General features: G+C 38.1%; 1 protein-coding gene across 11 annotated transcripts in view; it reads left to right on the forward strand.

Annotated features, from left to right (window-relative positions):
* Positions 1 to 23,316, forward strand: part of CACNA2D1 (calcium voltage-gated channel auxiliary subunit alpha2delta 1) — a 325,793-nt gene that overhangs the window by 65,340 nt on the left and 237,137 nt on the right. For all 11 annotated transcript variants that reach the window (XR_001558717.2, XR_001558733.2, XM_015879412.2 and 8 more), the window contains exon 3: positions 6,856 to 6,972. Coding sequence is in view for 9 of the 11 variants with exons in the window: in XM_015879412.2 (XP_015734898.1) it covers positions 6,856 to 6,972 (117 nt within the window). In the remaining 2 variants the exon portion in view is untranslated. The remainder of the gene's footprint in view (positions 1 to 6,855; positions 6,973 to 23,316) is intronic.

The raw sequence follows: 23,316 nt of genomic DNA on the forward strand, positions 1-23,316 counted from the left end.
ACATTACTCTAAATCTCAGTAAGAAGCGTACATTTTTTACTTTCAAGCAAGATAATTCCTTATTTCCCAGGAATACTTATGGAGTCAGTCTATATGATTTTGTTTCTGATGAGGAGAGGGATGATGGAGAGCAATGAATGAGCTCAGTAACAGGCCAATTTAGGGTGTATTTATGAATTAGCAAAACTCTTTAAGTAATCCCATTAGCTAAACTTTTATTTAGCATTCTGTTATGATTCATTTAGCAAGGACATTACTTCAATCAAGAAGACTGAGTCAACTCTATTGTCTAGATGCAGAGCAGACAGAAATATTCTGAGAATGAATAAGCCTCTCAAAGTTTCTGCTTCTTTTTGGGTTGCTTGTTTGGCCTTCGGCTTAGAAATCTGAGAGCTGCATAAATCTCAGACTAAGTGTTAGCAAAGAGCAGATGCTGTTCGCTAATTCTTACTGGTTTTACCAAAGAATTACCAAATGCACAGAACCAGCTTTGGTGCGAGTGATGCCCAAAGCAGCATGCCCTCCTGGCTTGAAGCACAGAAGTTAGCCCAAGCCTGTTGGCTGGACGGGACCTCTGCAGTGTCTTCCAAACACAAGGGGAGTTTCTGCATCTAGCTCTCCAGCAGTGAAGACAAGGAGTGATCTTTTAGTTTGATGACAGCTCTGTACCTAAGTTATTCCTCTGCTTTCATGACATACTCTGTTGCAGCTAGTAAGTAATCTGGAATTACTAGTGCGTGAGTTATCTGTCGCAGAGGTGCTGGCTCTGAATTCAGTGTCACAGTAGCTGTTTCTCAGCCACAGGTAGTAAATCTTGGATGGCTTTCAGAAGAAATGTGCAAGGGTCTGTGACACATTTTCCTCCTTATTCAGGACAGTTAATGCCAAGGTAGCATTCCATTTGAGTAGCTTCCACCTGAGTTAGAGAGGGAGGGGAGTTTTTAATCTTGTGCTGCTTTAGGGGAGTGTGGTTCTGGTAACAGAGATCAGACATGAGAAGCACTGAATCAGGTCCAAAATTCATTCAGAGCGTCTAGTCAAGATTAAAAGGAGATGGGGCCAAGGGATGGATTAGAGACTAGGCTACAGCATAGATCTAAGGTCAGTCAAATATATGACTGGAAAAAAGCCAGAACTGGGCATGGTGAAGGATCTGGAGGGCAAGATGTAAGTGGAGTGGTTGAGGTTACTTGTTCAGAGCAGAGGAGCTGAGCGGAGGCCTCATGGCAGCCTGCACAGAGGGAAAGTGCTGATCTCTGCTCTCTGGGAACAGTGACAGTTCTTGAAGGAACATCATGGACGGGGGCGGAATTAGGGAAAGGTTCTGCGCCAGAGGGCTGTGGTCACAAAACCAAGCCCAATAGAGTAAAAGAAGCATTTGGACCACATTCCAAGACATAGGGTTTGAATTTTGGGTGGTCATGTGTGGAGCCAGCATTTGGACTTGATGGTCCTTGTGGATATTGATTGTTTAGCAAAGTGTCATACAAGCTTAGCTAAGCAATCATATCTTGAAGGTAGTATTGAAGTAGCAAAAAAATCAATAGGTTTATCTTTGTATAGACAGATAAAGTGGAGGTATTCTGTATCTCTATTCCAAAACACATTGCAAGGTAGGAAGAGACATTGGTTAACAGTTGAAATTCTGAGTTTGGACTTCTGAAGCTCTCGGATCATATGACTTCTGTCTCCATTCAAGTACTTGATGGTGGAACAGAGACTGGCACATATATGTCTTAAAACTGTGTTTAGGACTTCAGCCATGTTATGTCAGAAGAAAATTCTCATTTGTTTCTTGAATAGTAAAACAAACAAAAGAAGAGGCAAAGGAATTCTGTTGTGGATTAGAATGAGTCATCGTGAATTATTATTCTTTGTTATTTGGGTAATCTATGCAAACAATGTCAAGACAAAGGCCATCCAAAATGTAGATAATTTAATACTCTCAGGGTCTTGTATGAAAAACTAGCTTTTCTGTCTGTAATATAAAGCATGAGGGCTATTTGAATAAAATTTCAGCCTTGCAGCAGATGCCAAAGTCTGCCACAGTATAGCACGAGTCATGTGATGAATGTGCATCTTTCATTCTTGCAATTTGTGCAGAAATATTTGACTTTCCCTAGCAAGTCTTATACAAAGCAAGGAGAATGTCTCTTTGTAAGAGATTTATAAATATGTCCTTGAAGAGTGAGTAGAATGATGCATGTTCTGCTGAAAAAATTGGCAGTTTTCTCTCATCTTTACCACATTCAGCTGTTGTCCTTGTCTTGTTTCCTACTAATGTAACATTTTCCCCAACCCTCCTCCCATTTTCTTTTCTAAAACCTTGCAGTTCATTAATCAGGAATAAATACTTAGCATTTAGAAAGTAATTTTAATACATTCTTTCCTGAATACAGGAGTCCATGGCCATTGACTTAAGTGAAAAATTATTTTTTTTGTGCTATGACCTTATAGATTTTACTTAGTCATGCAGTGATGCATTATTCTGCGAGAGATGGTAGACTTTATTGACAATTTAGAGAGCTTTTAGGAGAGCATTAGTGATTAAAGTACTAAAGATATAAAAGCCAACAGAAACTCACATTCACATGGTCAAAGCAATTTAATAAATTGTGTTCAAATTAGCTCTTCTTAACAAGCCACAGAGCCTGCCAAATTGCAATTTGAAAGGCAAATGAGCACACCTTTGCTGATAAGACCCTTCATGGCTATTTGAGATGAACTTTTACTAATTGCATTTGACTGCGAGGTAGGAGGCTTTGAGAATGAAAAGTTTCTTATAAGGTGGCGTGCTCTGAAGCATGTGTAATTTCCCTGTGTGCTGCTACTCTGAACTGCTGCAGTGCTAGAGCTGAATTACAGAAAAGGGGAGCAGACAACAAATAAATTATGTACACCTCTCTTAAATGGTGAATATTTTTTTTCCCCACAGTTCCTTGGTAGTTAAGACAGGTCTCATGCTTTTGGAAAATAAAGAAGTGTGTTAAATTCTGTATTATTACAGATGCCTTTTTTTTAAGAGTTTGTGAGATAAATCTGCTGCCAGCGGTAATGATGGAAGGCAGGTTGTCTTGAGTGTTGGCATAGAGTAATGTGAAGAGAAGAGTCAGGAATGTGGCTCTGTGTGGGTTTTTTTGTTTGTTTTAGTTATAATTATTATAAAATTGCTTACATGTGATAATTTCTGAAGCTAATGGATCTGGGTTCTCTCAGTGGCAGGACCCACAGTGCCTGTTGCAAATGCTTTAAGTTTAAGAAGTATGAGGAGGACTGCTGTTGTCTGTGGCTGCTGTCTTGTTATATGATTCAGGATTTTGAACTATTCTTACAGCTGGTGCTGAAGGAAAAAAAATGCATTCCTTTTATTCTTAGATTCACCCACTAGTCTGCTCCTGGGTAGCCTGCAGCTTTCAGGCTCGTTAGGATGGGAGTGCTGGGGACACTTATAAGAGCAGGGTGCATGAGAAATTTGAATGTCTTCAAATTGCAATTTAAAGGGTTATATTTGCTATGAGAAGAGATTGCATATAGGAATGAAGATGGACATTTTCCAATCAGGGTTTCAAACAGTGACCAGTATGGCTTACTGTAACTTTGCACTGAAAGATTAATTCCAGTGAATTATTATTTGTCTGTGCATTCTCAAATTCATCCTACCATCCCAAACTGCACCCCTTTAGCACATACTTGACTATGCCTTCACATTTTATTTGCTTGTGACCTTCTTAATGTTTGTTTTAAAATGTTCAGTGAAAAACTCAATTACAATGAAATGGCGTTTTTACAATACATCACCACTTCCTCTGAATTTTACGATTCTTTTGCCTAATTGAAACTCACTGTATATAACGGACTGTGAACTTGGTGTGTTTCAGAGAAAAATATAATAAGAAATTATGTAGTGATCAGTTCTAGGATTTTTTAAAATATATATATAAATTAAAAATATTTCTTTTTAATGATTTTTTAAATTTAAATAACTTTGAGGTGCATCTGAGATAAAATTTTTGTGGCAGTTTTAAACATCCAAGCACTGTAAAAGTATTCAAATTATAATTTAAGTTCATTAGAAAGGTTTTCTTTTGTAGCAATTATTTTGCTCACAATGAACTGATGCTACTATACTAACAATTAAAGCTTATTTCAGTTATGTAATTCACAGAATCACAGGATGGCCTGGGTTGGAAGGGACCTCAAGGATCATGAATCTCTAGCCTCCCTGCCAGGCAGGGCTGCCAGCCTCCCCATTTACTAGACCAGGTTGTGAAGGGTCCCATCCAACCTGGCCTTGAACACCTCCAGGGATGAGGTGTCCACAACCACTCTGGGCAGCCTGTTCCAACACCTCACCACTCTCACAGTAAAGAACTTCCCCCCAATATCCAACCAAAATCTTCCCTCCTTCAACTTAAAACCATTTTCCCCTGTCCTGCTGTTATCCACCCTTTCAAAGAGTTGACTCCCGTCTTTATTATAGGCTCCCTTCAGGTACTAAAAGTGTGCGATTAGGTCACCCAGCAGCCTTCTTTTCTCCAGGCTGAACAAACTAAGCTCCCTCAGCCTGTATTTATAGGAGAGGTGCTCCAGCACACTGATCATCTTCATGGCCCTCCTCTGGACCCTCACCATCAGCTGTCTTCATTCTTGCACTGGGAGATCCATACCTGGACACAGTACTCCAGACAGGGCCTCACAAGAGCAGAGTAGAGAGGGACAATCACCTCCCTGTCCCTGCTGGCCACCCTTCTCCTGATGGAGCCCAGGATACCGTTTGCTTTCCAAACTGCAAGAACATACTGCTGGCTCATGTTAAGTTTCTCATCCATCAGGATCCCCAGGTCCTTCTCTGCATGGCTACTCTCAAGGACTGCTCCTTCCCGTCTGTATATATGCCTGGGATTCCTCAGGCCCAAGTGCAAAAGCTTGCACTTTGCTTTGTTGAACCTCATTAGGTTCACCTAGGCCCACCTTTCAATTCTGTTGAGGTCCATCTGAATGGCATCCCTTCCTTCCTCCGTGTCAGCCACACCACTCAGCTTTGTGTCATCAGCAAACTTGCTGAGGGTGCACTCCATTCCCTCATCGATGTCATTAATAAAGATGTTAAAGAGTACTTGTCCCAAGACAGACACTTGGGGGACACCACTCATTACAGGCTTCCACCTGACCATAGAACCATTACTCACCACCCTCTATTTGTGTCCTTTTAACCAATTTCTTATCCATCGAGTGGTTCACCCATCAAATCCACATCCCTTTAATTTGGAGATAAGAATCTTGTGGGGAACCATGTCTTTTCAGGCCTTACCAGGCCTTTTCAAGTCCAGGTAAACGACACTGGTCGCCTTCCATTTGTCCTCCAATGCCGTCACTGCATCATAGAAGGTCACAAGATTGGTTTAACATGACCTTCCCCTGGTGAAGCCATGATGTCTGTCTAGGGTCACACACTCATTCGTCATGTGATCAAGCATGTCATCCTGGAGGGTCTGTTCCATGATCTTCCCAGACACAGAGGTGGGAGTCACTAGCCTGTAGTTCCCTGTGTCCTCCTTAGTCCCTTTCTTGTAAATGGGAGTGATGTGATCCTTCCTCCAGCTATCTGGGACCTCACCTGACAGCCCTGACTTTTCAAATGTGATAGAGAATGGCTCAGCAACCACCTCAGCCAGCTCCTTCAGAACCCTGTGAAATTCAAAAGTGATAGAAACCTGTGGCAGCTTATGAGATGTGCCTGATATAAACTTGGAGTTGTAACTGTAATTGTTAGAAATTTGCTTGTAATCAATGCCTATCAGCTACATGCGTCAGAGAGAGGTGGATTTTGGTGAGTCTCTATTGGGTCTCCACAGCTTTAACCTTAACAAGTTGGTTTTTGTGCTGGATTTCAGCCAGCGTGTTAGTTCTGGACCTGCTCCTGTGTGTGCTTGGTATTACTTCCAGGGAGACAGCACAGCCCCATAAAGCAGTATTTCAGAGAGGTGGAGTGCTTGAGTAAATTCAGGCCACCTTTTGGTTGCCTAAGCTAGTTCTCCCCATTTGCCCATGAAGTATCTGCCTTTTTTTTCTTTTCTTTCCTTCTTTTGCCGATTAGTGTATTTTTCTTTATACAGTTCTAGTAGGAAATACAAGAGAGAGGGAAATGTTTTTCTGTTTTTCCTTCTTCTTGTGGTTAGATGCATTTCATTACAGAAGCCTTGTTTATACTCTTCATATGAGTTCTTCTTGGTAAACATTTAATGGGTCTTCAACAGAAATATTCTTTATTCACGACACAGAAGAAACACAGCTACAATTCCTTTCCCACATTTGTCCTTTTCCTTTTTTCCCTCTGTTTCCTCCTTTTTCCCTTTTTTTCTCTTATTTCTTTCTTTCTTCCTCTTCTTTCCTCATGAATACTAATACTATAATGTGAATAAATAGATGGGGGACTAAATTGATTACATTATCATAATTTAAACTATTTACTTCAAACAGAATGTTTGTTGTTCAGCATTCAAGAATTAAATTCAGCAGTAATAATTTGGTTTCAGATTCAGTCATTTTAAGGGATCTGTTTTACTTTTCTCTTAGTCCTCTATAGAAATCTGGGTCCTTGAGCATGTAGGAGTTGAATACTCAGTCACCAGAATCAGTCAGTTTTTAAGATTTTTAGTAGCACCTTATGCCTTTTAAACAAAAAGGTGAAGTGTTTCTTTCACAAAGCATGCTGGGATTTTCCTTCCATCTTTCTGAAGATCTCAAGTAAAAACAGAGGACTTATTGATGGATGTTGTGTCAAGTCAGTTTGTTTTTTTTTATTTTGAATGTTGGTTGCTGTGCTCATTTATTTCTGTTTTTTTCTCTGCACAGATATATTTGAAAAACAAAGACTTGTATACTGTGGAAGCCAACAATCCTCGTCAGCTAGTGGAAATTGCAGCCAGAGACATTGAAAAACTGCTGAGCAACAGATCTAAGGCTTTGGTGGTGAGTAATAATTGGTTGTATTTTCTATTTACCGTTAATATGCATATATGTATATATGTATTTTAGAATCATGCTTTTGGTTTTTTGTTTTTTTTTTCCCTGCCTGTATGCTCATGGGCAATGTCATCCTGATATGTACAGGACATGACATGTAGAAAGAGCTTGTGACTTCATGGTAGAAAATGAACTCATCAGTTAGTTGGCATAGTGCAGATGCTTATAATATTGACTGACAGATTAGGAACCATGTCCAAATAATGAATCAAGCTATAAAGAGACTGGAAAATATTCCTCTAGGTCATGAATATGAATGTTTATGATTTAAAGATTGCTGTATTCTACAGTTAGTCATGATCTTGAGGAAACATCCCTTTTCCTAAGGTATTTAAATACAACAGTGTCTTTAAATTTACAATGTTAATTTTGGTATTACTGCTAAATAAAACTGTAAATATTTGGTCTCTTCACCTTTTCAGTTCCTCACTCTTCCTTGATAATAGCAACAAATTCTTCTTCAACAAATGTAGCCATGTGTGAATCGGATTTATATTCAGACTTATTCTTCTGATTTGTTAATTTTATCTGTATTTTAGTCATGTACCAGCAAAGTTAATCCTGAAATGCCAGTGTGAAGATCGTGCTGTTTAGTAATCTCTTGATTCTTTATTATTTGAATACACAGAAACTACTTCTTGAAAAGGCTTTTGCCAGTAGACTCTTTCTATTGTGGTAAGCACCAAGCTTGAATATGCTTTTTTTTTTTGACTCATATTCACAAAAATATGTATCCTAAAAAAGTTTAGTTTGCTTTTCAGAACATAGTGCCCAAACATACATGGGGGATCTGGATAAATTCATAAATATGTTTTTAAAAGAGCAGAGCTATCATGAATAGGCCTGGATGGAATAGCAGGTTGGGATCCCCGGAGGAATTACATATCCACTTTGACTTGCAGATGAGTTCAGATATGTTATTTAAAGTGGAAATGAGAAGAAGGAAGGATTAATTCACCTAACTTTATACATCTGCACTGTAGATGTAGATTTTTAAAACTCTGCTGGTTGTCCTAAACTCCCTTTTCATTCAGTGGAACAAAGCAGACACTTCTCAGTCAGGATTGACCTGACACATTCTCAGTATGCCTTTAAAATGGGATGAACTACAGCCAGAAGTACGGACTTGTCTCTTTCTTTATTAGAGGTGTCTGGATCTATATGTCTATGCTGCAGGTGTAAAGCTGGGAGAAATGAGTTCCATCCTAGCAGCCCTTTTATCAGTACAGTTTGACTCAACTGGAGAATCAGTCTGCAAGTGAAACTGCTGCTGTATGCTATGTTGAGGACTAACCTTCTTGTAGGTAATGAGAGAAATGAGAGGTCATTTCCTTAGTCAGTTCTTTGTGCATAGGTACCGCAGAAGGTATGCATTTTCTGCTTAGCAGGAGTTTATTCTTATGTTTCTCATAACTTCCATAACACGTAATGAAAATCAGTGTTATCTGGTAAAATCTTCTCTGTGCTTTCATCTATGGATGTAAAATGAAGATGATATTTCTCTTTGCTTTCCTCTCTTAACTCAGTAGGCATGTGTTTATGTAGTACTCTGTGGACTTTGTATTATTATTGCAAAATATCCTTCCTTCCTTCCTCCTCTCCCCCCACCATTATTTTCCATGAATTCATGTAAGTCTATTTTGTTGAAGTTATTACAACCAACTCATACTGTTTTCCTTAAGATTCTTGTAGGGATTGTTGTGCATGTGTGATGTGATAATAAGCCCTAAGAAAATAAGTATATCATGCTTACTTTAGAAAAGATTCTAGAACAGTTCTTCTGTGAATCTAGGTGAAGAAGGGCATCCCACCTCATGCTAGGCAAGTTCTTGATCATTCTTTGAAGAGGATAATAAGATTAAGTTCCTTGAAGCAAAAGAAGATTAAATTAGGAAAACAAAAGAAGATTAAATTAGGGAAAGAGCGTTCCTTCAGATCACTTTTATGTGTTTTTTAGGACTTCTCAGATAATTTTAAACAATTAAGTCAATACATCCTGAAGGCAAATTAAGGTTCTTCAGTTTTACTAGTGGCTAAAGACTTATAAGTTTAAAACCAATTTTATTAGTTCGTAGGACATGACTCACAATATCCTTTATGCTCGAGGCCGGCAATACTGCCAGTGCTGCAGCAAATGTATAACACTTACTATTTTGAGCTACATGCCGTCATTTCTGGATGTACACAGTAGTTCTGTGCTTACCAGCAAAATTTTGGCATGACATCTGTACCAGTGCAGGGTGACATTCACCCTCAAATGGTGACAGTATTTTAGCTCTCACCTGCTTCCCGGAACTGCATTTGATTTGCCCTTCTTCAGATACTAATCAGTGCCATGGACAAAACCTCTACAATTTTGGATTTCTTTTTTTGACTGTGAACCACCAGAATTTGCATACATTAACTACATGATTGCAACACATGTATGAAATTCTTTTTTCAACAAACTGCTTGAAGTGATCTGCTGAAACTTTATTCTTGTTCAAGAAGAGCTGACTTGTAAATGGTATCAGATTTCCAATATTTGCTTTGCCACAATGTTCTGTGAATTTTATTTACTTCTATGTCCTAATTCTCTCTCTCTATATATATATTTGTGGTAATCTACTGTGCTTTCATAGCCTTCCCTCTCTCCATTTTATTTTTGTTGTTGCTACTACTTGTTTTTAATTTATATATGTATGTGCATTCGAAAATAAAATTGTCAGAGTCTTTTGCTTCAGATCAGATTTCCAGCTTTGTTCAGTCAATCATGCATTTAGAAATAAGTATTGTATCTCAAAATTAATAAGGCTGTGTCAGTGTTGATTAATCCTTTCAATACTAATGTCAGTGTTTGATTTAGCTTCTGATTTCTGATTCAGATATTCTGCTCAACCATTATCAAGGTTAGCTGTTCTGAGAAGTTCTGTTATTGTTTCTTTAAAAAATTCATTTCTTGTGCATATTCATATACCTAGGGACTTAGTCCAATTTAAAATTCAAAAAAAAGAAAAAGCCTAAAAAACATTACTTAAGGGGAGAAATACCCTTTTATTAATCTTAGCCATAGGCAGATCTCTTTGCTGACTCATATTCTACATGATTTTTAATTCTAGATCATTTTATGCTGGTTTCCCTTGTGCTATCACCTTAATAGCTCCTTACAGCTCAGTTAATTTTACTGGCTTTTCTATTTGCAGTTATCCCGGGTTTATATCAGAACTTTCAGTGGCTCCTGATTTTTGAACCTTCCTATTTTTAGGAAGGTTTTTGTACACATGATGCTTGTTTGTTTCCTGAATCTGAGCCAATAATATCTACAAAAATAATTTCTTCACCTTCTGTATGCATTTTTCTTCTTTTTATCAAGGACTGCTTTTGTGCATACATTTTGTAAACTTTGTATGAAGCTGAATCATTTATTTGAAATTTGAGTTATCTTAAATCTCCAGGGTCACATTTTCTGTGAAATCAGGAGTGGAGTTGAATGGAACTATTACTAATGACTGCGCAGAGGGTTTTACCATTGGGGCTAACATGACTCAAAGTGTTAAGACCTGAATCCTGAAAAGAGTTTGATGGAAGAGGATCACACATCCTCCAGTAATGTGAAGAGAAAGGTGCCAGAGAAGGTTATCAGCAGTGTCATTGTTCAGACACAAGTATATCCCAAGGGTGCCATGATTTTTCCCTAGGCGTGCTGCACAAACAATGTTTGGGTAAAGTTACAACAAGCAAGTATTAATGATGACTTTTTTAATAGTATGCTGGCTTCCCTTAAACTGCAAGAGCACCTTTAAATAAAAAATAACATTTGCATACTAAATTATTTGCATTTTCATGTACCTTTCTGCTCAAAAACTGTGAAATTAAAAATTTATGTGCCTTACACAGAAAGTCTTGAGTAACTTGGAAAGCTTTGTGACTTCATATCTGTTTTATGTATGTGAAGACTATAAGGATTATTGGATATTGGTGACGTGTTAACTCTGTAACGAATGAAATTCTGTTCTTCTTCCATGTTAATTTTTGCTTGGGAGCAGCTTCAAATGTGGTTGAAGTAGGTGTATAGTGGACAAAGAGAAAAGAGGAAACCCTGATTTGATTCTGTTCCCTGGAGGCATTCGAGACAAGGCTGGATGTGGCTCTGGGCAGCGTGGTCTAGTGGTTGGTGACTCTGCACATAGCAGGGGGGTTGAAATTAATGATCATTGTGGTCCTTTTCAACCCAAGCCATTCTATGATTCTGATGTGAACTCAGACATATTTGCTAGGTTGCTAGAAACTGTGAGCCATAGAAGAAAAAGTTAGGATGAAAATGCCAGAAGAGGGATGTACATGAAGTATTTTATGAGTATTGTTAGAAATATAGAGAAGAGTGCATTAATTGTTAATGTTTATAAAATATGGTTTAAGGAGTTAGAAATAATTCCCCACAGACATTTAAAATCTATTTAACACAAAATTACAGAATTGACTCATTAAACATCTCCTTACTACTCAAGCAGAAAACCACAGTAAACTTAAGATTTGTAAAGATCCTGACTTTTGTTCTCATACTTTATAAATTAAGGTTTTTTTTTTTGTTTTTTTTTGGGGTTTTTTTGTTTTTTGTTTTAATCTATCTATTTAATTATTTATTTATTTTTAATTTGAATATAAATTGTTTTAGAGAAGGGTGTATTTGAAAGAAGTGTTTGGGGATTTTGTTTCTCACATATCCTTTGCACTGTGGGCAAATAAAGTAAAACTTAGCTTAAAGTAATGTTTGACCCAGTGTTGTATGTTATACCTAAGGTGCAGTGCATTTTTGCAGCCTTTAAACTTTTTTGCCCAACTGAATAGCCTATTACTCATTAAGTACTGAGGAGCATCTCTGATCTATCAGACGAAAATCTGCAGTTTTATTTTCTGGCTAATTTTTGTTATTTCTTCATCTGAAGAGCATTTAGATCTTTTAGTTAATGGATAGTTTAAGACACAAGAATAGCTACAAACAGTATTTTCAAGCCTGACCTGCAGGAAATTTTAGAAACAACATAAAAATGTGCTATTTCCTGCTTCAAAGAATCATAGAAATACTGGGGTTGGAAAAAACCTCCATGATCACCCAGTCCAACCACCCACCTGTCACCAATATTTTTCATTAAACCACATTCCTTTGTACAACATCTAAATGGTTCTTTAACACCTCCCGGGATGGTGACTCCACCACCTCTCAGGAAAGCCCCTTCCGGTGCCTGACCACTCTTCAGGATTTCCTAACATCAAACCTGAACCTCTCCTGGCACAACTTGAGTCCATTCCCTCTAGTCCTGTCACTAGTCACGTGGGAGAAGAGACTCCCCACCTCTACACAACTTCCCTTCAGGTAGTTACAGAGAGTGAGAAGGTCTTCCATGAGCCTCTTCTTCTCCTGATTAAATAATCCCTGTTTCCTCACCCGCTCCCCATAAGACTTGTGCTCCAGACCCCCCACTGGCTTCATTACCCTTCTCTGAACACGCTCCAGGGCCTCAATGTCGTTCTCGTAGAGAGGCCCCAAAAGTGAACAGAGTACTCGAGGTCCAGCCTCACCAGTGCTAAGTAGAGGGGTGATTACTTCCCTACTCCTGCTGGCAACATTATTTCCTGATACAAGGCAGGGTGCATATTACTGTTGAGATTTCTTTAGACATTACAGTCAGATCTCTTCATTCTAGACTTTATGCCTTAGTTTCTTCTGAAGGCTAAGCAGAGTGAGTTTCCATGGAAACTGAGGCACAGATTGTGAGCTAGGAGACAGGTTCCCTGTACATGACATTGGGAGATGTCCAAGGTGCACCACTGTGGCTGGGAATGAGGAGTTCTACTTTAGACATCATTTGAACAAAGCTGTTAAGGTGTATCCATATCCTTCATGTTTTCCTGCCCATCTGAAATAAGGTTTCACTATCTCACCATACAACTGGGAAGCTTAAATAAGCATTTGTAATGTGTTTTCAGACTCTTGGGCAGAGTAGCTGTTACTTTAAAAAGGACTGGGAATTTTTCCGTTCTTTATGGTTTTTTTTCCATTATGTATTTCTTCAGTAGGTTTACACAGTTAGGGCTCTAGCTCTATTTATAAGTTTACTTTTTATATCTCCATCAATTCTGTGTATACCGAGTAATTCACCAAGATGGGAAATGTCTAAACTTTATTTCTGAATACTTCATGCGCGTATTCAGAATAGACACTGTCATCTCCTTTTTGCAGCATTATGTTTAGATTTCAGTCCATGACTAGAGCTGTTCCAAATAACAGAAACTGCAGCTTCAGACCTGACAGAAGCGTTGCAGGTGAGTTTAAAACTGGTACTGTGTTTCTTTTAAAACTGGCTTTGCCTGGAAAATTTTCACACCAGGGAAAAAGGCTTTTCTGGACTATATACTGAGTCAGTTAGCCTGTACCAACCTTACTTAAATCTCCAGATGTTAATGTAATCTATTTTGAAAGTCAGTTTTAGTTGCTGAAGCAGAAAAAAAAAATATGGTTTGGAATGACAGCTAGTGATATGTGACACTTATGAAGTCAAACATTTGTCAGCTTTTCCACTTGTCAGATATATGAATTTGTTTTTACTTATCTTGCCTTGAGTCTTGTTTTATTAACTGAAATCCAGGTTCTATAGATACAACATTATGCCCCAGAGGATAGATTCACATAACTCACATAACTTGCAAGGCATCATAAAAGTCTGGAACAATAAATCAAAAAGGCTTGTGATGGAAGTTCTTACAGATATTGCCTGTTTCATTGCTTTTACTTTCCATGGTTTGGTTGCTCTGTTACTGCAGATCTTGTATTCCTGTTGATAGATAAAGATGGGTCATCCCTCCCACTTCCCATAGATAGCCATGAGTCATCATTTTGATTTTTGTAGACTAGAACTGTATAGAATGCTGAAGTGACATCTAGTATGCTAGCTTAGAGAGACACCTGCTGAATCTCTGTCCTGCTAGCACTGTATTGCAGCTAGAGTTTCTAAGAGTGACTGAGGTAATGAAAGCTAAAAAGAGCTTGCAGCTAATCATACCATTGTATGTTCGCCTTCACAGTTTAACTTCTTTCTCTTTACCTGGTAGATGGTCACTGATACCATAGCCTCTTTGTTGCTTTCCCATTAGGTAAATAGAGAAAACAGGAGTGATGATTGCTGCAGCATTTCTTTTCTATTCAGTCTGCTTCATTTATTCATTTGAGCTAATTCCCTTATAAAACAAATATCCATGGCTAATTTGCCAGAGGCTATGCTGTTGCCGTTGTTTAAACACTGTTGGGAATTCTTTGTGTGTGTATATGTATCTATGTGTGTTACAAGTGAGTTTCCTTGTTGAAATTTATGGGTACTCGAATTCATTTGAGAAAGATGTGCTGCAGGTTTTAGCTCCATTACACTGTGTACTAGCCTGAGCTGGGTGGCTGGTTTAGCAGCTGTGAAAAGGTTGAAGCTTGCTCCAGAGTTCTTCAGATTTCCTTTTACTTTGATATTTTTTTCAGCTCCTGAAGCTTAGTTTTAAAACAAACAAACAAAAGTGTAATTCAGACCTCTGTTGTTTCTCTTCCTGAATTTATCCCAGCTTTTGCCTCCGGGGCATTGCTACCCTGCTTAGCTGAAACTTACCCTCAGGCAGTTTCTGCTTTGCATTGGGCTTTTGTGGTAAGGTTTTGGTAGTTGGGGTGGCCTCCTTGAGCAAGGTCCAGCACTGCCCCATGCCAGATCAGAGCCAGCTCCAAAAAGGACTTGCTACTGCCAGAGCTGAGTATGTCAATGGGAGAGCAGGTTTAAGAAAGGCAAAACTGCTGTGCAACAGCAGCTGGGAGAAAGAAGTGAGAAATGACAGAAAAGCAGCCCTGCAGCCCCCAGGGTCAGTGCAGGGGATGTTCCAGGCTTAGAGCAGAAGCTCCCTGCAGCCCAAGATAGGCCTGTGGGAGTAGCGGGCTGCTTCTGCAGCCCATGGACACAGTATGGAGCTGATCTCCACATGAAGCCATGGAGGAGCCCACAGTGTCATAGTGGCCTGAAGGAGCAGCTGTGGGTTGGAAACTGCAGTCTGTGGAGAGTACTCTGCAGTGGGGCAGGAGGGCTGGGGCAGCTCCTGCCCGAGGGAACAGTGCTGGAGCAGTGCCTGAAGGGTGGGCTCCTTGGTATGATATGTGAGAGCTGTGGCCTGTGGGGAAAACCTCATGGGCTCAATTCAGGAAGGACTGCATCCTGTGGGAAGGACTTCACACTGAAGCAGGGGTAGAGAGTGACCATGAAAGAACAGCGAAGTACTATGGACTGACCATAGCCCCCATCTCTCTGTGCTGCTCAGGTGGAGGAGTTGGAAGAGAGTAGATAGATGGAAGGGCTTCATTTTAGTTTGCTTTTAATTCCTTGTTGCTCTTGTCTCTTAGTGATAGGAAGTAAATTACATTAATATCCATACACTGAGTATGTTTAACTGTGATGTTAATGGTTGAGACATCTCATCTGCATCTTCAAACCTAAGCCTCTTTTCCACTGTACTTTCTCCCTACATTTCTTCAAGGAGGGGTAGTGAGAATTCTTGTGATGGAGTTTTGCAAACCACCAGGGTGAAACCATGACATTCTTAATATATTACTGTTTTCTTTTTATTTGCTTCTGCCTGATAGACAAAGGTAACTGTAATTGTTTATTTCTTGATCTGAGGACTTCTATTCAGATAATCTCCCCAAAATAAAGAAGTATGTTGAAAATTGTATTGATTTACAACAGTTTACTGTGGTAGCTATTTGAAATTATTACAAGAGAATGGTCTTCCATAGTAAAACACTTTTTTTTTTTCTTTTTTTTTTTTTTCAACAAGTATTTCATGCTACTTAATTTTTCTCTGATTTGTCTGTTGTATGCTGACTGACTAAGCAGGCTGAACGTGAATGTAAGAAGTATTGGGTATTACAAGTGTTGGCTGCTATACCCTGATGCTATTTAACCAGCCCTCCCAAGACTCCAATCTTTCCTGTGGTCACTGTGTTCACTTTTTCACCAAAAAGAAATTGAATCTTACAGTTTTAAAATCCTCTGTAAAGTGAAAGCTCCACTTATTTTCTGAAAGCTCTATTAAACTTTACATGAAGAACTAAATGCAAGTACTGACTTCAGTGGTCTGAATTTGCACAGAAATTTACACATACACTGCACTTAGTTGTATAGTGTTCTAGACACTGAGCCCAAAATCTGCCTTTGTGAGGCCTTTTATCCTAGGCCTGGGATAATTTTGGAACTTATCCTCACATTTTCTCTTGTCCTTCAGTATCTTCTCTTTGAGAACACTTATACCTGACTGTAAATACAGTTCTCCTGTTTCTGTCAGAGCAATGCTTTTTTCCCATTTTCACTCTTTTTCCCTAATCTGCTCATTAGAAGTTCAAATTAGACTGCCTTGGTAAAGCATCACACTATTTAATTATTTATTTAATTATTCAGCCACCTGATTTTGTAAATGCTTCCCAGGGTAACTGAGTCCAAGCAATCAGTGCCTGTTTTCCAAGTATGCTGTAAAATCTGTATATTCATCAGTATATTTCCAGTTTCCATTCTGTTAGAACTCTGAATCAAGCTGCTCATGGAGGTTTTGGAGTCTCCTTCTCTAGTGATATTCAAAACCTTCCTAGACACTTGCGTCTGCAACCTACTCTAGGAAACAGGCTTTTTAGTGAGGTTGCTGGACTTAGGTGATCTCCAAAGGTCCTTTCCATCCCATATGGTTCTGTAATTCTGTGAATATTGCATTCAACTATGTAAGAATGCCTTGTGTTTGAGATCATTTTAGCCCATACTACTTTGTATCATAGCTGTACAATAAACATAGGGTTTCTATAAAGTAGTTTTTATACCATAATCCAGCTAACATCTAGTGTTTCTATGGGTTTCCTTAACCAACGGTGGCTTCTGTGAGATGCTGCTTTCTGTTCTACTAATAGCATTAATGGTCAGTGTAACAAGGAGCCGCATGTCATAACTTGACTGTAGAGGACACAATGTACTAGTAATACAAGTAACATTTCAAATAGATAGATAGATAGATAGATAGATAGATAGATAGATAGATAGATAGATAGATATAGATATAGATTTCAAATGACAGGAGGAATGTGTCTCAGAGATTTTTAATTCCCATCTTGAAACAAACAAACAAACCCCCAAAAAACAAAACTCAACCACAAAACTCGTTATATTTAACTTTTTGAATTGTGCCACTTTTAATAAAGATTTAAGAGTTTTAATATATTCTCAAAACATTTGAGAGCAATTCAGTTTCATTTGCATTTCAGAGGGCAGATTAAAAACACAAATGAAGGTGAATGGAGCCCTGCCTAATGGTTGTGTGCAAAATCATCAAGGACTTTAGGGTCTCCAGGCTTAAAATTTCTGTCCTGTTCTTATAGCAATGTGTTCACTCTGCAAATCAGTGTGTAATGTCGGAAATAAAAGACCTTTCAGGGCAAGCCAGATTTTATCAGGAACAGGAGGAGTTCCTGACATGCTCTTTGGTTTTTTTTTTTTTTTTTTTTTTTTTGTTGTTGTTGTTTGTTTTTACGTTTTTCTTGTTGCTTTTTATTCCTCAGTAGTACATATATGGACAAGAGAAACCACAGGTTCAAGGCTTTACTTTCTATTGAACTGAATTGGTGATGCTTGGTTCAGATGAAGTGTATGAGAGAACTGATTCAATTTATTCATTACATTGAGTCATACTGGTCTCCAGCTATTTAAACCTGAAAGTTTAGATTTATCAGTAGTTAGAAGGCCCACAGAAAAGTTATTCCCCTAGCAAAACAGCAAGATTTCAGTTTTCTATTTGGAGTGATAACTTGAGCCAGCGGTTAGCATATTGGATAAGAGCATATGGAGTGCCATGGGTCAAGGTAGCCTATTCAGTCAGTCTTCTGACCTGATGCTAATGTGGGAAGATGCTGGGTAAGGAGGGCATGCAAACCTTGTGTTGTCCATGGTCCATTATGTGTGTAATCTACTAACGATATTTTAATTAGAACTTTTAAAGAACACATCTCTGCTTGTTCCCTTCAGTATCTGTTGCTAAGCTTATTCAGAAACTTGCCTGTACTGTCTGTTCCACTGTGTCCTGCAGTAAGTCATTCTGAGAGCTCACTCTTTATGGAGTAAAAAAGTGTTTTCTCTCTGCTCTAAACTGATCTCTGACCAGTTTCAGTGGGTGCTGCCTAGTTCATTATTGACAGAATTGTTATATGACACTTCTGGCATTTGGTAGATATCATCAGCCAAATTTGCTGTCAGCCTTTCTGTCTTCTAAAAGGAGTCCTGGCTATTCTAGTAGTTCTTTGAAAAGCCATTTTACAGATAATGCATAACTGTTCTATAGCAGTTACTTCCATCCCATTAATCACTTTATCTACATATTTGGAACAGAAGAACGTTAGATGCACAAGGGTCTTCCACTAATCTTGGCTGGCTGCATCATGCTCTAGATCATCCTCTAGAATATGACTGGTAACAGGTTATTCATCTTCCAGCATGTTTTCACTCATTTCTCTTCTAACTTTAAACATAGTCCTTTCACACACAAGCCTAAGATCAAAAGATCAAAAGATTGTGGAAGAAGTCTCAGATGTGTGTAACTGTAAGTTTTCAAACAAACAATAAGAAAAATTGAAAGTAAATCAGTGCTACTCTGATTTTATTTTCTCTCTCTCTCTCTCTCTCTCTCTCTCTTTCTCTGTAACTTTCTATTTGAAAGAAAAGCATAGTTACAGTTAGTTCATTTCCCTAATGAATGCATTGCTGTTCTTTTCTTTTCTTTTTTCTTTTTTTTTTTTTTTTTTTTGTTTGTTTTTGTTTCCTTTTTCTTGGTCAAATTTTAGAAAGATGTAGCGGACTGTGCAGCCTGAGTAGACTTAAATTAAAAAAAAAACAACAAAAAAAACCCCAAAAACTTGATCTGTACATACATCTGCCTAGCTTTCAACTTCAGTATTGCTCTTGCTGCAGTGAGAGAACCTATTAAATTGCAAAAAGGACATCAGGTTCTGATTTTTAAGCCCATTATAGAGCTTTGTTCCCTTGTTTTTCACTGCTGCAACAAATAAGACCCCACACATTTATGTTGGTTGCTGGTTATATAATTGCATAATCTAATGTTCAACAACGAGTAGTCAAATTGCCTTTCCTTTCAAACAATTTTTTTTTTTTGTTCCCCTCTAAGTTCAGAATTTTATTTTCTGAGTGTTATGTGATCCATCTATAATGTGATTATAATGCTTTGTAAACACTTAAAGTATCCTGAAATGCACTGTAGGGCTGAATAAAAGTTTGAATTTAATAGTGTAATGGATTGCTTCCAGAAACATTTGGGTTTTTCCTCAAGCATTTTGGTAGTATTTTCTGTGCTGGCATTTCTGGAGTGTGGCTAATTGGAAGCTGTGAGAAAGAATGCAGGTAGATCTGGGGCTGTTCTAGGTAAACTGTAAAGGAGTCAGATCATCAGATCTTGAATCCTCTGAAATAAGTTGCTGTAGGGCTAGTTAAGAAGAAATATCATATTTCTGTCTTCTTGGCCATATAATGTAGACTTAGGTAATACATTCTCTTGACATATTTGATACTTTTTTTAAGTTGTTTTGGTGTTTTTGGTGTTTTTTGTTGTTTTTTGTTGTTTTTTTGTTGTTTTTCTTTTTTTCTTCACAATTTTAAGGTGTACACTTTTATCTCACCTTTTGTGCTTTCTAATGGAATTTCTATTCTTACACATTCCTTACGGGCAGTTCCTGTCAACTTTCTATGCTATCGTTGACCTTTTATGCACTTATTAATACAGAAGGCATATTTCCCCAGAAACCCAGCACTTTTCTCACACCATAAGCCTCTGTGGAAAAGGTCAGAAAGTGGGATCTGCTGAATGAAAGCAGCAGCATGCATTTTTTGTGCTATTTTGTGAAGGCCTAAATTGCAGCTTGTATCTTTCTGTAATCCATTTGTGAATCTGCTGATAAACAAATGTTTACTTCACCTGTAAAAAAGACAATACAAAAACAAATCACTGGAGACTGAGGTGCATCACTTCTTTTTTTTAAGTTAATCCTTTTGGTGAATTAGAAGTTCCCCTTTGATTGGGAAGCCTCAAGAAACAAAGACTTTGTGATGTGTTAATAGGATGAAGATACAGTTTTTTCACAGTTCAATGTCTATCCAGAAAAGTTCTTCACTTCCTTTCATGCATCTGCTTAGAGAATACAAATTACTGTTTTTCAGCTAGATTCCTAAAGGGACCAGATTTACTGTATATACATATAGATTTAGCTTCTTGCAAGAAGGTGAAAGTGCTCCCCAGTGGTCTCTCTGCAAGTGTTCATGTCTGTTCCTACTGTTGGGAGGGAGAGGGACTTACTGCTATTTTTTTGTAACTTTTTCTTTTATAATATTGGAATAAGATTCTATATCTCTAATTGCTGTCCAGAAAACTAATGATCAGGGACCACATGTGTGTTCAATCACTTAATTACAAGCTAGATTGAGTGGAATTACATTATTCTTCCTTCATTGTTCCTCCATTCAACCATTGCTGAGCCAGTGTATGGGGAATGGAGGATTCGTGTAATCAAAGGAAAGGATAAAACAGAAGGGCTTGGATCTTAGTTTGCATATCACTTGGATGAGAGTAAAATCTATTTCCTTTTAGTGTCTGTATACATTTAAACATTATTGTCATCCTCCTTGCTCTTCAAGATGTTTTAGTAAAGAGTGACAGATGATCAGAATGGTCTGGACAGGGTACCTCTGAATTAATCTCTATAGATGGATATTTGCAGGGTAAGTAGCCACTCTCACAGTTCGGGTAATGCCTCAGTGTCAGAATTCTGGTTACCTAGGGACACCTTTGCTCTGAAAAGGGGATTCTCTGAAGCTTTGTCAGCAAAGTTACTGAATAATTTTTTTTTCAAGTCAGTTTTGTTGTTGTTGTTTGTTTATGTTCTACTTAAGCAAGCTCTAGGCTCTTAATCTATCTTAAGCAAGCTCTAGGCTCTTAATCTATCTTATATTTTTGTATTCTTCCCTTTTAGATAGTATGCCTATAGTACCTTATACACCATATTTATAAAATTCTGTTAATGTTTTGCAAGCACAAAAGCAATCAGTTTCTTCTCTAATTTTCTCTAGAGCTGGTGGGAATTCTCTTTGTCAAATAAAATTACCATCAGTGGAAGATGTAGTGCACCAGTTCCCAAGAAAGAGGATTGGCATTGGATTCTGATGGCAAGAAAAATATCACTTTAAATTAATATTAATTGTAAGAATTATTTAAAAAAAAAAAAAAAAAAAAAAAAAACATAGGTTTTTAAGTGGTTTCAGAAACAGAAGTCCTTTAGAAGCCACTGTTACAGGTTAAGTATAGAGTCAAATACTGATTACTGAAAAACATGAGTATAATAAAGTCAAAGATGCAGATGGCGATATCTATCATAGAACCACAACATAGCTTAGGTTCCAGGTTAACTTAAAGGTTGTCCAGTTCTAATCCAGTTGCTACCCACTAGATCAGGCTGCCCAGTACTTTGCCCATTCAACCTGGCCATGAATGCATCCAGGGATGGGGCATTTACAGCTTCTCTGGGCAGCTTGTCCCAGTGTTTCCCTATCCCCTGAGTTGTTGTATTAGGCGAAATCGGACCCTCGGGATGTAACGTGATAGGCCCTCCCCTGCTGGGTCATGCATATGTAAAAAAGATAAGGATGAAACTGGATACCTATATAAGGGACCCTCACATTCCAATAAACGCCATTTTACAGCTCACCATAATGGTGTAACAAACAGCTGTGACTTGGTCGGGGCCGTCGATACACATTCACAAAGGGACTTGACTTTCCAGGTTACCAGATCGAGGTAACACTGAGTAAAATATTTCCTCTTAATAAATAAATATTCTCTCTCTTAGTTATAAACCAATACTCCTTGTCCTTGGCTGAAATAAATGTATTTTGTGAATATTCAGCACCTTATCTATTTTTAGTTAAGTGTTATCATTAGCCTACTGCAGTTTCTTCATTTATTAATAACAAATGAAATTCTGCCAGTTTTAAGAGTCAATACACCATGAGACTGAGGGTTTTTTTATTTTTTTAATTATTATTTTTTTAAATTATTTTTTAATATAACTGTTTGGGGATTTAATGTATTTTCAATTTGGTATTTCTTATTAAACCTTCAATCACTCCCCACTTGATTGTAATTAAAACTACCCTTAGGCAATAAATTTTGTTCTGTGAAAATATGACAGGTATAATTTTGGCAGACCTAATTGTTCACATATTGCTAGTTTTCACATGACAAGTTTAGTGCTAAAGTAAATGATGAAATAATTTGATGTTTGTTTTCCTTTTAAACAGTAGAACAAAACAAAGCAGAATTTGCACTTGCTCTTGAACTGGGGCCTGTGATAGCCCCCTTAATATCAATTAACTCTGGGCCAAAGATACAAAATTCTTGGTTTGTGCCGTATTGAATTAGTACAGCAAAAAATGTTTCTGTGATGTGGTGGACCTACTCAAGAAGGCTGTGTGAAGAAGAGTCAAAAGCTCTGAGTTTCTATCCCCTAGTAATGTAGTCAGCACAACAGTGAGTGGGCCATGCAAAGGAGGAGCTATTCTATAACATTTTCATTACATCACCTCAAATGATGCACTTTTTTAAAGTTGTAGTTAACAAACCTGAAATGCATCAGTGCTTGTGTTCTGAGAGTATTTCCTCAAGTGTTTTACCAATGTGACATAGTACAAATCTCAGCACATTTCAACTTCATTACAGAGGGGATTTTTTTGCCCCCTGCAAAGAGTTATCAGGGAGCACTTGCCAAAACCAAAGAGATCAATGATGATGGTATGATGCTTTAGGTCTTGCCCTTTTGTATAGGAAACACTTACATAACCCTTCGGTTTCAATTTTCTCTCTCACACTGGTCATGGCTAGGCTTCTTCTCTACATTGGTTTGTGCTATAGCAGCAGTGACTCATTAATGCTCAGTCCACTGTAAAGTACTAAACAGACAGCCTCTGCTGCTAAATTCAGCAGTTATTCCCTGAGTACCCTTTCTGAGTCAGAGCACTGTGGAGCAATAATTTTGTTTTTGTTCCGTGTGTTTGGGAGGATGGTGCAAGAGTGGGCGGCTGTAATGCTCTTGTTGCTGAGCAGGCAGTGAGCAATCCCCCTTCCTTCCTTCCTTCCTTCCTTCCTTCCTTCCTTCCTTCCTTCCTTCCTTCCTTCCTTCCTTCCTTCCTTCCTTCC

Source organism: Coturnix japonica, chromosome 1, assembly GCF_001577835.2.
Source record: "Coturnix japonica isolate 7356 chromosome 1, Coturnix japonica 2.1, whole genome shotgun sequence".
NCBI classification, from domain to species: domain Eukaryota; kingdom Metazoa; phylum Chordata; class Aves; order Galliformes; family Phasianidae; genus Coturnix; species Coturnix japonica.